The sequence below is a fragment of the Xenopus tropicalis genome, chromosome 6, assembly GCF_000004195.4.
Source record: "Xenopus tropicalis strain Nigerian chromosome 6, UCB_Xtro_10.0, whole genome shotgun sequence".
NCBI classification, from domain to species: Eukaryota; Metazoa; Chordata; class Amphibia; order Anura; family Pipidae; genus Xenopus; species Xenopus tropicalis.
This window is the reverse complement of record NC_030682.2, coordinates 41,154,220-41,169,787: the sequence shown is the minus strand read 5'-3', so window position 1 is coordinate 41,169,787 and position 15,568 is coordinate 41,154,220. Positions and strand designations below refer to the sequence as shown.

The following is a 15,568-nucleotide window of genomic DNA, read 5'->3' as shown; positions in this document are numbered from 1 at the left end:
CCAATTACAGAAAGACCCCTTATCCGGAAAACCCCAGGTCCCGAGTATTCTGCTCCCATACCTGTATCCTATGCTAGATACACTGTGGTGGTTTCTTACTGTGATCCAGATTTTTTTGAGCTAAAAATAATTAATTTGAATTATGATTTCTAAACTCAAATTTTTCAATAAAAGTCAATGGAAACTGTCCTAAACAAAATTGTAACTATTTATTCGAAAACTTGTCACGCTCGTAAACCTATTAAAAATGATGAGTAAAACATGAATTTCAGGAATTTCAGTTTTTTTCATGGTATTATTCTATAGGAATGTTTATTCAGATTTTGTAATAAATAAACAAAGTGGGAAAAATACGAGCATTTCACAAATACAACAGAAAATAACTAGTACTTATTATTTGTCTTCCGATAGAAATAGAATGCTAAATAAATTATAATAGAAGCTAATAAAACATACATTTATGGCTAAAATCATCCTAATGATTGTAATTAAGTGGATGTAATGATGGACATTTAGTACCTCTTAATTTCCAGCTGTAACTGTATGAGGCTCTCTAAGGCTTGTACGTACACATATATACTCTAGTTATTAATGACTGCTGTTAATCAATATACTTCTTATTGCTCCAAACGTATAATTGCCCAAGGGGCTAATATAATTATTGATTGCAAAGTTATTATTCATAGATATAACAATGCAAGTTGCATTGTGATTTATACAGGCATACAATATATATTTCTTTATAATTTGCTATTTAATATAGCAGAGGGACAATAGCTTCTATTCTAATAAAATGATGCCATCCCAACATATTGGGTGCATTTTGACACATTATTGTACCAGTCTTAACTCCTCCTGGCGGGCACAATCACACTGCATTATGGGTTAAAAAAAAGGAGCGTTGTCTCCAAAATTTCACTTTCCACACTGCACTTACCCTCTTTTCCTCCATTATTAGTAAGTATTTAAATATAATGCACAAATGCACACAGTCTTCTCTTGTACAGAGCTGTGAAATATGTTGCCATTGTTCTTTATAATGGTGCAAAAAAGTATTTATTTGATATAAGTAATGATAACTCTAGAAAAAGAGACTAAAGAAAGATTTCATGTTCTTTCAGCTTTGGAACGGATCATGGCTAAAATGCTGCCTTCATTACTTTTCCGGTTCTTCTTCAGTAGCAGCAACGAATATTACTATGTTAAATATTTCCTTGGAGCAATTGTTGGATGGTTTATCGGCGCCGGTAAGAAATAAATTCAAGGGATGAAGGGAGAGAATCATAAAATATTATACATATAATGGGGGTAAGGTATGCGTTACCCAATCTAATTCTTACTTCTCTTTCCCTAGCAATATACTTTCTGCTGGTGCATCCATTAGCCACCTTCAATTACCAGATGAAAGTCTGTGTATTTATTATTATAAATGGTGAGTATACACTTGTTTCTCTGTTTTATATTGGTATTTTTTGTATACATTTATGCATCCCTCTTATTCCCCTACATAACCACATACTATTACCATCATAAATACTCTCTACTCTTATAGCTCAAATCACATTAATCCTGTCTGTCACCCATACAAATCTTTGGTATAGCCCTTTATTACCCCCAAAATGTTCATCCCTGTAACCCCACCATATGCTTTCTGGTTCATTAAATTTCTTGTGCCAAAAACATTGCCTCATAATAACTCTTAAACTCTTCACATAATCTCTTGCTTATTGTAGTAATAATACATTTAGCTTTATGAAATATAATGTTCCATATATAAAGCACACTGAGCTGTGGCAAGGGGCCTGTATATTGAGATAATCGCAAGTTTAGGGCCCTAGTTGTACTTATAGGCTGAACCTAATACATCTCCTTCTGATGCTCTTTTCTCAGCAATATTTTCCTTTGGATGGGCAATGTCTAGTTATATCCGCTGCTCCACACTGATGATATTGCTGCTTATCCTAACCCAAAGGACTGGTGCACTAACGACTGCCATTGCTATGAAAGCAATCACCGGTGGTAAGTACTGGCAAGTCATTCTGCTTACTCTTTATTTGTTTCCACAACTTACTAAACTCTTGTCTCTTTTTAGGCCCTGTTCCCAATTTGATGCAAAATGTAGAGGCCCTGGTAATGAGCTTTGAATGTACAGGAGAGATGACCCTCAACCACACGAAGATGATGTACACTTCAATGATGGAACCTGTAAAGAAGATATTTGATCAGTTGCTGGTAAGGAAATTGCCATTTGTCGCATGTAGCTGAATACTAAGAAACATTAATGCAACATAAAACAACAAGCTTTCTATGTATCACTTAGTGAATGGGTAACTTGTCTCCACCACCATTTCTATATGTTTAAATATTTGGTTATTGTACCAAAGCTTTTAGTCCAACTCATTTAGAAACAATTGTGCATCATTAATGCCCCCACTGATATGAAGCTAGCCCAAAAAGAAGAGGAGTAACGTTTGCAACAGTGGTTATAAGAACCCACATTGTGAAACCCCGCAGCCATGTTATCTGTATGATCAATGTCTCTTTTTCTCTTTTCATAGAAAAGATCATCGAATTTGACAAATGACACAAAAGAAATAACCAATGATTTCAAAGAGATAGAGGAAGAAGTTAAAAGCACTGAGGGATATGATAATGTAAGAGAACAAGAACTGATAAGAGAAGAAACTGAGAGGAACAAAACATTAAAAATAAATACTCAGAAGAAATTTAGCCTGAAGACTTTCTTGCGCTGTGAGAGTAAGTGCCCAAGTACATCCATTCTAATCTGTATGTAGGGAGCTCAGTGCACCCTGTACATGCAATACCTCAATGAATGGAAAGACTCCATTACACTCACTGACAATCCTTTTTCTTTTCTAACAGGTCTCTTCGAAATGGGCATTGGCAAATGTCATGAATGGTTTGACAAGAAATATGATGACTGCATGCAAACTATAATGTTACCTGTTCTCAATCATGCATTGTGCTGGCCCATGAAATTAAAATTTGTCTGCGGTGCTTTAAATTGTAAGTATCTTTAAACAAGTGGGCCCATTTTGTTAATGTTCCTTTTTTTCCATTTCCCCGAATCAAACTTCTTATCACTGATAATAAAAAAATCCAAATAAAAAAAAAACATAAGTTTGTTTTGTAGGTGGGCATATTAGAAGAAGATACGCTCACTTGGCAACCTCGCCAAGCGAGCAGATCTTACCGTGTATGACCAGCTTTAGTGTAAAAAACACAAAAAACTCTAATACAAAACTTCGCCATCTAGTGAGGTCTTGCAGAAGTCAATGGGAGTTTAAATTATAAAATTAATTATAAAATCTTTATGTAATTCAAGGTTTTAGCGGGTTTTCAGGACTTTTCATTTGTAATCCCACAAAAATGTATTTAGGGGAGACAAGCAAATACTGTAGAGTAGTGATGGGCGAATTTTTTTGCGAGAATTTTTCGGTGAAGCAAACAGGACAGATTTGTTTATCACTGCTGTAGAGCAGTGCTGTTAGAGAAATCAACTAATTTCATATATATATATATATATATATATATATATATATATATATATATATATATATAGTAACTGTTTTATACATGTTATTATTCCTATGTGAAGCTGTAAATGCATCCATATTGCTGAAGCATATGTAAGCATATGTATGTTTTTTTATATTAAAGGTATATTTCACCTTAGAATCTATTACCAGCTATTGATTTGCCACTTTTATTTCTAGGGTTTCTGCCAATGTGCAAGAAGCACCTTCGTATCGACCCAAAGTTTGGAGATGTCTATGACAACATCAGTGAGGCTATTGGCACATTCAAGCAGAATGTCACTATAAATGTTCAAATTACAGTAAGTTTCACATAATGTGCCTCTTTTTGTTTATTTAATATAAAGTTCCAGTGAGCTGCTGTGTGTTCCCCTGGGCAAGTTTTCTTATGCATCTTCCTCTCCCTTTGTCTGAACAGTTTAGAAACAAAACCTTATTTGATACGACTTTGAAGAACGTCAAGAAAAATGTAACAGAAACAGTTGAAGGGACAGAAACACTTTCTCAGAAAGGTGTAAAACTTTTAAAGTTAGTTTTGTCTCTTCTCTTCCTCCAATACTTTAGGAAGTAAGTACATTTCTTATAATTATTTATAAATCAAGTACAAACTTTATTAGCTTGTGTTAGCCTTTATAACATATATCTCCAATCCTTTTGGGAATGCAGCCAGGGGCACATTGCATAATATAAATTAATTATTATCTAAAGAAGTGCATTCTGACACTGCTCCTTTAGTGGTTATTGGAATGGATTGAGGGTGTGGGGTTCACCTTGATTCTTTTCTCTTTGCAGTGCTTTTGGCTATGTAAGCAAATACAATTCAGATCTGCGGCATGACAATGTGTACATAACAACGTACTTCAGAGAGATCGATGCTCGCAGGAGGAAGCAGGTTAGTTCAGTAGCAAACATTTTTTTCCCGCAATGTATGTGTATATATTTATATATAGTGTGTATATGCGCTCATTGCTTCATTTCATTCTGAAATAATTATGGAAGTTATAATGAAGGAAATGTGCAAGTGGACTCAGACCATGATGAAGTTATGTAGTTGTCCACAGCGTGGGAATGATAATGCGCTCTTGTGCTTTATTGTAAATGTGGCATGGTGCCCAAGAAGTATCCCCTATTATAGTGGATTTTATTTCCTAGAGGCTTGCTAAAGGAAAGTGTGTTGTTGACCCATTTTTTTCTGAAACCAAACAAGGGAGAGACCTAGGAATCACTTTTTTCTTGTTTGTCCTACAGGGAAAAAGGCACCTTCTACCGCTGAAAAAAGGAGAACGTGCTGATTTAATCTTCCCACTAAAGTTTGCCCTCCAGGGGCCAGAGATGAAAGCATTGGTAAGTGCTTATAGAATACTCTCTAGAAGGTTACAGGATGTTCCCTGGTTTCATAAATACAATAATGAGCTTTTTCTCTTTTCCCCCAGGTTGGCGCTATGATAAAGAGCGTCCCATTAATTGCTATTTGTCTCCTTATATTTGCACTGGATTTGGGTGTGCAGAATATGATGGATATTACTAACAAGCACTCCCATATTGAATTCAACTTTGCCTGTGAGTATATTTTGTTTATTGGGGTTGGAAATGTCTGCTCTTAAAGGGGAAGTTCACCTTCAAAAAAACTTTTATTATGGTATAGATTGACATACAAAATGCAACCCGCATAGCACTGACTATTTAGTGTCACTATCAATGCTTTATTGTTTAACTTTTCTATTAATTCTGCTATGTGTATTGTGAACAGTCTCCCCAACTGCTGCCTGATTACTAGGGTAAGCCCTAGCAACCAGATAGTTTTAAAAGTTTCAAGCTTCAATTAAAAAAATCTAAATGATTGAAAATGCACATAATATAAAAAACGCTAAACCAATAACAGATTGTCTCCGAATACCACTGGCGACATCATAGTAAATGTTTATTTAAGGTGAACCATTCCTTTAATGGTTATTTTTTTCTTTGCTTAGCGTGGGGCACAAGGGTTTGAATTTTAATAATGAATATTAATAAAATCTAGTCATTTCAGAGTTGCTCTCCACATTGCGTAATGCACATTCCTTTTTTCCCTGCAGTTAAACACAATCTAGAAGTGATTGTCGGTGGGACCGGATTCCTGGCAAGATTTCTCCGTAACACAATTGGAAATATCAATACATCCTCTAATGCGCTTCATGTTACGGATAATACAGGTATGTGCAGAGCTTCACCGCTGAGTTGTAGCGAGCAGTATCATTTAAGCTCAATGGTATAATCACACAGGCAGTTTATTTATTAAATGTGGCTGCACTATTCAATAGAACTATTGCTATTCTATTCCCAGCAAAACATATCATTCATACTGTCAGCATTACTAATACTTCTCTTTTTCTCTGATTCTCCAGTTTGTCTGCCACAACCCATTCGCCTGACTGCTGAGCAGTATATCGGCACTTGCCTGCTATTGGCTGTGACACTGATACTTCCAGTTTTCAAGGTATACACGAGCCGACTCCGTAGGGTCCTGGCTGCTTACTTTTTCCCTAAGGTAAGATGTTTGATTCTTAAAGTTACCACTTTGACTTTTTTGTAGCCATTTATAAAGTGCCGCCTGAGGCAAGTGTCTCAGATTGGCTCATGGCAGAAGCAGCATTGATAAATATGTCTTTCTTTGATAGAGGAAAGATTTTTTTATCGGGTGTGTTTCCCAGTGCAAATAACTGTGTAACACTTTCACCTGCTTCTTTGTTTCCTTTAGACTGAGAAACGGCGAATTCTCCACCTCTATAATGAGTTACTGAGGTACAGGGAACTGTATTTAAATATAAAGAGGAAGAACTTGATGATCACTGCCAACCAACACAGAAACTTTGTAAGTACCGACCTGAGATTCTGCCTTTTACAGCTTAACATCACACTGCTCATTATTTGGCACCCAACAAACCAGCACCTTGTTTTAGCTTTCCTTTCCTTACATCAGCTGTCCTATTATTGTGCACAAAATACAGTAACTGCCATTCATCAAATGAGAGCCTTCCAATGCAGGGCTGTCCAACTGGCGGCCCGCGACCCCCTCTGTGTGGCCCCCCACCTGTCTAGCTGCTTTGATGATTTACCTTTGTGGAACCTTTAAATTGTATCAGTACTGAGATTAAATGGCCCCCTGCATGGTTCACACCTCAGATTCAGGCTGTAATCCATCTGTATTGTTTAAATATGTAATCCCCTGCACTGTTCACACCTTTTAATCCTTGCATTGTTCACCCCCTGCAGTGTTCACACCTCAGGCTCAGGCTCTAATCACCCACATTGTTCCCCTGTTCACACCTCAGACAGACTGTAGGAGCAGTGCCAGCATTATGTCAGTGTATGCTGTCTGTGTGCCAAACACACAGGCAGCATAGGGCAGAGAGAGTATGGCACACACAGGCAGCATAGGGCAGGCAGAGTATGGCACACACAGGCAGGGTAGGGCAGGTAGAGTATGGCACACACAGGCAGGGTAGGGCAGGCACTGCCCTACCCTGCCTATGTGTGCCATACTCTCTCTACTCTACTCTGCCTGCCCTATGCTGCCTGTGTGTGCCCTACTCTCTCTACTCTACTCTGCCTGCCCTATGCTGCCTGTGTGTGCCATACTCTCTCTACTCTACTCTGCCTGCCCTATGCTGCCTGTGTGTGCCCTATGCTGCCTGTGGGAGGTGAACCTGGCAGGGGTTTGTTCTGGGAGTTTTATAGCATTTGAAAATAGTTATTATATGGTCCCTAAGATGTGTAATTATGTGCTGGGGGTTGCTGTGCTATCCATAGGGGAAGAGGAGGAATAGGGATTTAAGGTTGTGTCTTAATATGGCATAATATAATTCTTTCACATATAAATGAAGGATGATATCCCCACAGTGAGCACCAACCATTTGGGGTTTTGCTGCACAATCACCATTAATGTGGGTATAGTCTTAAAAGCTCTTGTGATAACATGGGTGTGGTTTTAAGTGGGTGTGGTTTAAAAAGGGGGAGTGGTCAAACTGGCTTCCATTATCGGCCCTCTTCCGCGTTGGCCAGAAAAATTCGGGCCCTCGGTACCACAGAAGTTGGACAGCGCTGTTCCAATGCATTACTTCAGCTCTCATGGCTGTAATGTAAATAGGGTTATGGGGATAGTACTAGTGTAACAGATGGTAATGGATATATTGTGTTGTCCACAGATGATGTCTATACCTGGAATGCTATTCCGACAAATGAAATGGCTGAGATTTATTATAAAGCGACGCTGCTTGGTTTGTAATGCCAAGGAAACCAAAACCTCTTATATTTGCAAGACATCAAACTGCGACACAATCTACTGCCTCGACTGCTGGAAGGAGATAAAGAAATGCTGCTTTGTTTGCTTACCAGATGATTTGATTGCAAATTATGCCTGTGATGAGGACTAATTCTACAGATCTGCCTATTTAGTCTATAAGGATCTAAAGAGAGAAATGAGCAAGTCAGACTGATCAAGCAGTTTAAGTTACTCTATATGAATGGCTCACTGATTCGCAGACCCTGATAGGGAAGGGACTTAAATGGAAGTGGGCAGGGTCTGGCGGATCAGGGCGTCTGGCCTAAGTTAATGTCATCTGTGCTGATCAGTTACGATTAGGATAGCAATATAGTACATCTTGTATGAAGCAAGTGAATGAATTACTGAAGACAATTCACAGATGGCAAAGTCAGACTTACAGAAAATTTAGGCATCAGAAATATAAATCAGAAAGCAGAACTTGTCAACTGAACCCTGCCAAGGATGCAAAAGTATAGAGATCCTTTTGGTGGGTCTATTGATTCCTCTACCCTTGTAGTCCAGAAGCTGAAGGGTGGTGGATAAAGGGACCCCCCTAGCCTTGCTGCAAAGGGAGGTCTGAAGACCTTTGCCACATAAAGTCCTACTGGACTGGAAGGATCAAGGATAAAGGGACCCCCCCCTAGCCTTGCAGCAAAGGGAGGTCTGAAGACCTTTGCCACGTAAAATCCTACTAGCCTGGAAGGGCCAGGAATAAAGGGGCACAGCCTAGTTTTCGGACAACGTTGTGCCTGAAGATTTCTTCATCTTTGTGGGGGGCCTTTTGGCCCAGGGAATAACATTTTCCCATACCTATGATTTAATAAACTTTTCTTAGGAAAGTCTTTGTCTTCTTAGGCATATGTATTGTATATTTTAAAGCGTATTCCATAAGGTTTTTAAATGTAATTGATGGGAGCAGCAGCCCAGGTATATAAAATATTTACAAATATTTTATATTTACAAATTGGAGTTAAGGCCAAAGCCACAAGACATATAAGTGCAGGCCGAGAAACAGCCCATCTGTTTTGCACTTATCCCTCAGCTGTCTACATAAAGAGGTGCTGCCTTGGCCTGTGTGCAGACCCACAGAGCAGATTTTCGGCACATAAGTATGCATTTCCATGCTGAAATTTGCCGTGTGTGTCTGCATACCGGCCAGCGTAGTGCTTGTGAATGCAGACACCAGAACAGGCTGTGGAGATCAGAGTGTCTTGTTTCTCAGCCTGTGCTTATCTCAATAGTCTAAAAAGGTGTGTTTTCTTCAAGCCTTTTGTTGCACTTTACACTCTGTGTTCTGTGTAAATGGCAGCAGGCCTCTGTGCTGTTTCAAAGTGTGTTAAGGACTGGGTGTTGCTGTGCCTCCTGATGCTGCTCTTTGTGCCAAGAGCTGGATTGTGGATGTGGCACTGAGTGCAGAAAAAAAACATTCCAAAGGACGCCCTCCCATTTAACTGCTCATAGTTCTCCCAATGCCACATTGTATGCCTGGCATGCCAAACTGCTGCAACGATGAGAAAATAACAAATTCAGTATTGATGACTATAGTGTAATAGTTAGGCACCCCCAAGTGACTTTAATCGCTTACCTTTTACCCCGGGCTGGTGCCCCATGTTAGGAGAAAACCACACCAGCGTCTCCTCTTCCTGCTTCCTTGATCATTGTGGTTTTACTAGCAGAATAAATGCTAAATAGCAAGTGTTGCATGAACTCACTCTAAACCTATGTTTTACACTGGTTTTACAGACTGCAATTGCTCAACATTATCTACAAGCACTTCTTGGTTCAGCAAAGAATTTACCAAGTTTAGTAAAATCACTGCGATGAAGGGAAACACTGAATCTCTTCTATCCTAAAATTCCCAGTTTTCCCACATCTTAGTGCAAAGATGACCCTATATGGATACCACAGTCAAAATGTGTTTCTCATAGGCATGGGAGAGGTGCCCACCAGATGTGTCATTCCAACCGACATACATTTTTTTAAATGATTTGTCAAGACTCAGATCCAAAACATGCATTGCTTGGGATGACACTATTAAAAAATGTATAAATTATCACAACGCCAGGCAGGAATGCCAACACAGTGATTCCTTAGGATGTAACATTGCAATCAAAAGCTGTAGGAGGTAACAGATTGCTAGTTTTGTTGTTGTTGTCATTGGCTCCTGCAGGGCAAAACGAACAAAAGGTGTCAAGGATTGAACACCACTGATAGACTTTCCTAATAAGAGTTTATTACGTGGGAACATCTAACAACTGTGCAAGTATGTGCTACTATGTCCTATATATAAGGGAATGTACATTATGTTTTTAAAGGAACACTCAAAATGAAAGAGCATCAAAGTAATTAAAATATAACGTACTGTTTCCCTGCATTGATAATACTGGTAAAAATAAAATTCATACAAATAAAAGTTTTCTTTCTCCTCAATATACATATCTAATGGGATGATGGGAGCAGTAAAGAGTCTAGAAAGAAAAAGTACATTTAATAATAACTGGTATAAGAGCTATGACCAGTAATATTAACACTGTTAGGCTTTTGGACAAATTCTGCTAAGCCTTTAGATAAAGGCAAAACTCTACTGTGGCTGTGACTAAGTGCAGCATCATAGGGAATGAATCCATGTGTGCAGTCTGCCTAATAGTGATCATGTACAACTGGGAAGCCAGTATGCACGGAGCAAAAACACTACCACAATCTAACTTTGCTCCTGGACAGATGAAAATGGTTTGTTTGTAGGCAGTTAATTTACCTTTTTCTGTTTCTTGGCCACAACAGCTGAAATGGAAGCCCTCTTCTCCAAGGGTAAGGCCTTCAGCCAAGAGTTATAGAGTTCCTTGCATAATATACGCCCCTTTGGATTCTGGCACATACTGTGTTACAACCTGGAATTAAATTAGATTTAATTGGGATTTTAATAATTTGATTAACACAACATACTTAAAGAGCAAGGAAAGGCTTCTACTATAGCACCTAATATGTTGTAGAGCCCCCTTTCCTGTAGCAAATCGCCAACTTTATTTTTTAAAATAATACTAACTTCTCCACAAAATTTCCTTTTAACTTTACAGTATGTGTAGTCTATCACGGCCGCCATCTTGGATTTCCAAACACCCACACTCGCACAACCCCCCCACGCACAAAACACCCGCAATCCCCCCCCAGGTCACCACACACCTGTGCTCGAACTCCCCCAACCCCCCACTACCCACAGCACTCGCCTGTCCTTCGGCTGTTCTGCTTTCCTGTTCTGTTCAGCGTCTGTGTGTCTCAGTGAAGGGGAACGGAGGGGAGGGCGCCTGCTTCTGTCTATGAAAATCAGCAAAGCGCCTGTGCCGCCTGCAGTGTCCCGGTCCCATAGTCAGTGCAGGAGCAATGCATTATGGGAATCCTCTTTACCCAGCTCAGCGTTTTTTCTGTCTGTTTGGCTTCAGATCATCTGAACAGGTGAAATATGGGGAGACTTAAGGGCACTATTGAGACAACTGATGGTATGCCTGCATTTTGAGATTAACTCTTTACTAGCCTTTCCTTCTCCTTTAACACTGTAAAGGAGCAATATTTTTTATTATTCATTAAATATGTGCCTGGGCTTTGAGTGGTTACCATTTGACCAGGGCCATATTTATATATAGGCACCCAAGGGCCTGTGCCTAGGGCAGCAGCATTAGAGGGGCAGCCCTTGGGTGCCTATATAGATATGACCACACATAGTTGAAGTCACATCACGCACAGCCGGGGGTGCAGGTCCAGTGCTTAGGGTGGCACCAGACCTTTATACAGCCCTGCATCAGACTCCTGGTTGATTCTCTGACTAATGCCTTTCTCTCATCTTGTCACTGAGTTTTAGTAGACAACCTTCTCCAGGCATTGTTGTTGATTTTGTCATTTTTTTATAATAGCTTTAATAGTGCCCCTGGAATTTTTAACGTTTGGGATATTTTTTTTATAACCCAACTCTGATTGATGCTTCTGTGAATTAAAATAGCCTTTTATAGAGTATTTTGTGTGGACAGTTTATCATTATCTCAGTTCAGTCCATTTTAATTCCAAGTTGAAACACAACAAAATGTGGACAAATAAAATTGCTGTATACTTATGAAAGCTGTATTTGCTTCTCTGTATATGCCATGTTATATCCACATCAAATTAAGGGGCCCCAGGTATTGTTTATTGTTACACAGCAACACTGATAAATGGTCAAATAATAATATTTCTTTGCACAGGCCATTACATTGGGTGACTAGCACTTTCAAATGAGGTGTGTGATTAGGGCAGAAGTAGTTTTACATTGTTTACATATAGGTATATAGAGGGATTACAGTTCAGTTGACCTCTGGCTTTAGAATATTGCCTTGGGGTGATACTGGCAAGGTCCTATTTATTTGATAAATATGTGAATAAATGTTGTGGCCATTTTATCCCATTTCTGGCTCCTGGTGTTTCATTGAGATATGTAACAATGGGGTTAAGTGGGATGCCTCAAAGCGAAGGGTCAATTGAGGAGTCCCCTTGTCATGCTGTTCTCTGCACCGAGTGCTATCAGTGACACTGAACTGGAGGCCTTTCATAGAATGGAGTACTGCTTTTCTGTCCCCTTTCTAAATAGCAGGTACCGCTGAGCCTGCGGGAAGGTTCTGGTGGACCAGAAAGATGTTGATGCCACAACTTGTTAGTAACACTGAGTCAAAGAGAAGGCACTTGCTCATGTGCATGCCCCAACATAGCTGCCTGCACTGGGAGCTCCCTCCCGGTGTGGGTAGCTCAGTGCTGGCAGGTGCAGTTTATTTAAAAAAAAAGGGGGGTATAGGGGTGATAGGTGCCCTTCAATGCATAAATGTATGGTTTTACCATTTTTGTTTAGACACATGCCCTAATGTCTAGTGTACTAAACCAGGAGAATTATTGGTACATACTATTGTACAGAGGGATGGGATCCTAGGCATTGGCCACTTTGGCCTCTACTGTGGAGGATTCCTGGGAGCCTGAGGCAGAAGTACTCAATAAAGAGTAACTGAGTTAAGGGGAGCACGTCAGTGGAAGTCATGGAGGAGAACCCTGTAAATGCGCACTAGTATGGTGTGAGAGGTGGCCCTGCTGTAGCACAGTTTAGGGTAATGGCAGATGGGTAACAATTTGCCCCAAAATATTGTTCCCACCGTATAAATAAATATTGCCTTGTGTAACTGATTCTAACCCTCCTGATAGCTTATTGGTTGCTATAGACTAGACCTTTAACAAATGTGGCACCTTTTATAAGATTACACCATAATGCTTTTGGGTTGGGACATGTGGTTACTGGCTTAGTAACAATCTAAAATGAAGGATAAGCAGAGAATATTTGAATGACTGTGTATCCCCGAGTGACTGGTTACTGACTTAAAGGAAAAACATGCAATGTATGCACCAGAGGTCCCTAAAGAACCTACAAATGTTAGCAATGTCTCTGTATTAGTAGGTATGAACTAAAGAGTAACTAAAAGTTGGAGGCAGAACAATCACCAAGTACAAGAGCTTCCCACAAGCAGAACATGTGTCTAACACTTAAAAATGGCTTTCTGGAACACTAAAACTCTTCTTTAGGTGAGTTTAAAAAGCATCAATATAGAAAGGTTAGAATTATCTTTATGTGATATGGTCAGTGTCCTGTTTTTTTGATAATAAAAAACCCCTTAAAAATAATAGTGTTTGAGTTCCTTTCATGGGCATAATTAGGACATGATGCTTAAGGGTTAATTTATCACTTTTTCAATTTAGCACTTACATGGTACCCTTGATACAAATGTTCTGTTCTGGATGTGAGAGGATCCCATACCTGGAAAGCTGCGGCTGTAATAGGTTATCCACTGGGACTTTATCAGACTCCTCTGCAAACTAAAAGTTCTATTAGAAAGAGGCTCTTCTGGTGACTTGCAGAAGTGATTGGGAGCAACTGTTTTTGGAGGCATTGGATAGTAAATCTGTTTGTGCCCTTGATTAGATTTGGGAAACTAAATAAGGAATAATATGCAGTTACTGTCCCAGGGCATCATAATGTTGTGCTAAGCACATACTCACTACTAATTACTAATATATACACATTACCTGAATGCACTGCTACTGAGTTATGCAGAACCACCTGTGATAAATGTTCAAAGCAATTAGGCTTTATTACTGTTATATTAACATAGTAAGTAAGGATGATGCCACACGTGGCGTTTTTCTGCTGCGTATTTTCTAATTCTCTCGGTGGCTGAAAAACACCCGATTTCATCATCCATAGAAATAGCTTGAAAAGACTCGAAGCAAACCACACAATGCGGAAATACGCTAGAAAACGCCTTAGCACGGATTTTTCAAGCGTAGGCTGAAATACGCCAGTATTTGCAAAGCAAGCTATTCCTATGTATACGCAAAGGCAGCTGGCAGACCAGTACTAGGTTGAAAAACGCCATGTGTGGCTTGTGCGGAGTTTTTAGGCCGAGAAAAAACGCAGCGGAAAAACGCCACGTGTGGCATCAGCCTTAGGTTTACAAAGACACACGTCCATCAAGTTCAGCCTTTATGTCTATATGAAACTTGCATAACTGCTAGTACATCCAGAGTAAGGCAAATCAACTTGTATTAGGAGCTATTTTCAATAATCCTATATTTCCTCACTTTCTAAAAAGCCTTTCAACCCCTTTTTGAAGCTATCTAATATAGTTTGCCTTGTGTTTCTGGATTTTCTAAAAAGCCATCTGAAAATGGCACCTAGAATATTTTTATTGCTTGTTCCCTTAAGCAATGAAAACTACTGTAATGGGTCTTGTGGGCTTGTGTAGAACAATGTAAAGCCAGTTTCACTTTAGTACTTCCTGCCACTTCCTGATCCCAAAGAACTTCAAGGGAGCAGATAACACTAATTACCAGTCCACTTAGATGCCCCTGACAACTGGGCTGCAACTTTGATAAGGGAGGGGTTTGTTTGTTCAAAGGTTCCTCCTCTCTCTTCTTTCTCTATTCTTTTTTTTGTTTTACCATTATTGTTCTTTTTGTTAATCTGAACATTCAATAAACTTTTTTAAAAAATGAGTTAAAATGAGAATCTGTTACTGCAAAAGTCAAGAAGTTATCTTAACCCCTTGATTTGTTTTAATTATAATGTTTAGAAATCAATTTTATCATATTTGCATACATTTGATTTACAAACATTTGATAATGTGCCTCTATAGTTGACATTGTAAGAACCTTACTGGTTTGCTAATGGTTGCTGTGCCCTGTGCTAATTTATTCAGGGCATTGGGCAAGCAATAAAACCACTTACAAAGATTCTCTAGACAAATCCAGAAGTCTTTCAGGATAAACTAAAAATAAAGGGACTTATTTACAAAAAAGGCAGGCACTCCGGTAAAGTCATTAGTGGATAGCAATTGTTCATGAGAAGTGGAAGTAAAATCAAAAAACTTTTTATTTAACACATGATACAAAGAGCCTTACGCGTTTCTTACCTCCTGGTACTTAATCATAGGCTGAATGAGAATTGATACAGACAACGTATTTAAAACAACTTGAGCCAATGGTTATTCAAACTTAATTAGCTGATGTAGACATTGAATTCTATTGAATTCTCATTCAGCCTATGATTAAGTACCAGGAGGTACGAAACGCGTAAGGCTCTTTGTATCATGTGTTAAATAAAAAGTTTTTTGATTTTACTTCCACTTCTCATGAACAATTGCTATCC

The 15,568-nt window shown here is 39.1% G+C and overlaps 1 protein-coding gene across 1 annotated transcript; it reads left to right on the top strand.

Annotated features, from left to right (window-relative positions):
* The first annotated feature begins 1,359 nt into the window (after window positions 1-1,359).
* On the top strand, window positions 1,360-8,699 carry LOC101731982 (E3 ubiquitin-protein ligase DCST1). Its single transcript, XM_031904190.1, has 14 exons — window positions 1,360-1,432; window positions 1,891-2,019; window positions 2,093-2,232; window positions 2,559-2,757; window positions 2,884-3,027; window positions 3,738-3,859; window positions 3,976-4,124; window positions 4,350-4,449; window positions 4,806-4,901; window positions 4,991-5,117; window positions 5,633-5,749; window positions 5,942-6,084; window positions 6,295-6,408; window positions 7,742-8,699. Exons 1-14 carry the CDS (start codon window positions 1,402-1,404, stop codon window positions 7,967-7,969), a joined length of 1,839 nt encoding a protein of 612 aa, XP_031760050.1. The 5' UTR covers window positions 1,360-1,401; the 3' UTR covers window positions 7,970-8,699.
* The last annotated feature ends 6,869 nt before the right edge of the window (window positions 8,700-15,568 follow it).

What these genes read in the sequence shown, in the direction of transcription:
- LOC101731982 (XM_031904190.1), top strand. Translation starts at nt 1,402, where the DNA reads ATGAAAGTCTGTGTATTTATTATTATAAATG. An exon ending in TGTATTTATTATTATAAATG is followed by an intron (nt 1,433 to 1,890) that starts GTGAGTATACAC and finishes CTCTTTTCTCAG; the next exon opens with CAATATTTTCCTTTGGATGG. An exon ending in TTCCTCCAATACTTTAGGAA is followed by an intron (nt 4,125 to 4,349) that starts GTAAGTACATTT and finishes TTCTCTTTGCAG; the next exon opens with TGCTTTTGGCTATGTAAGCA.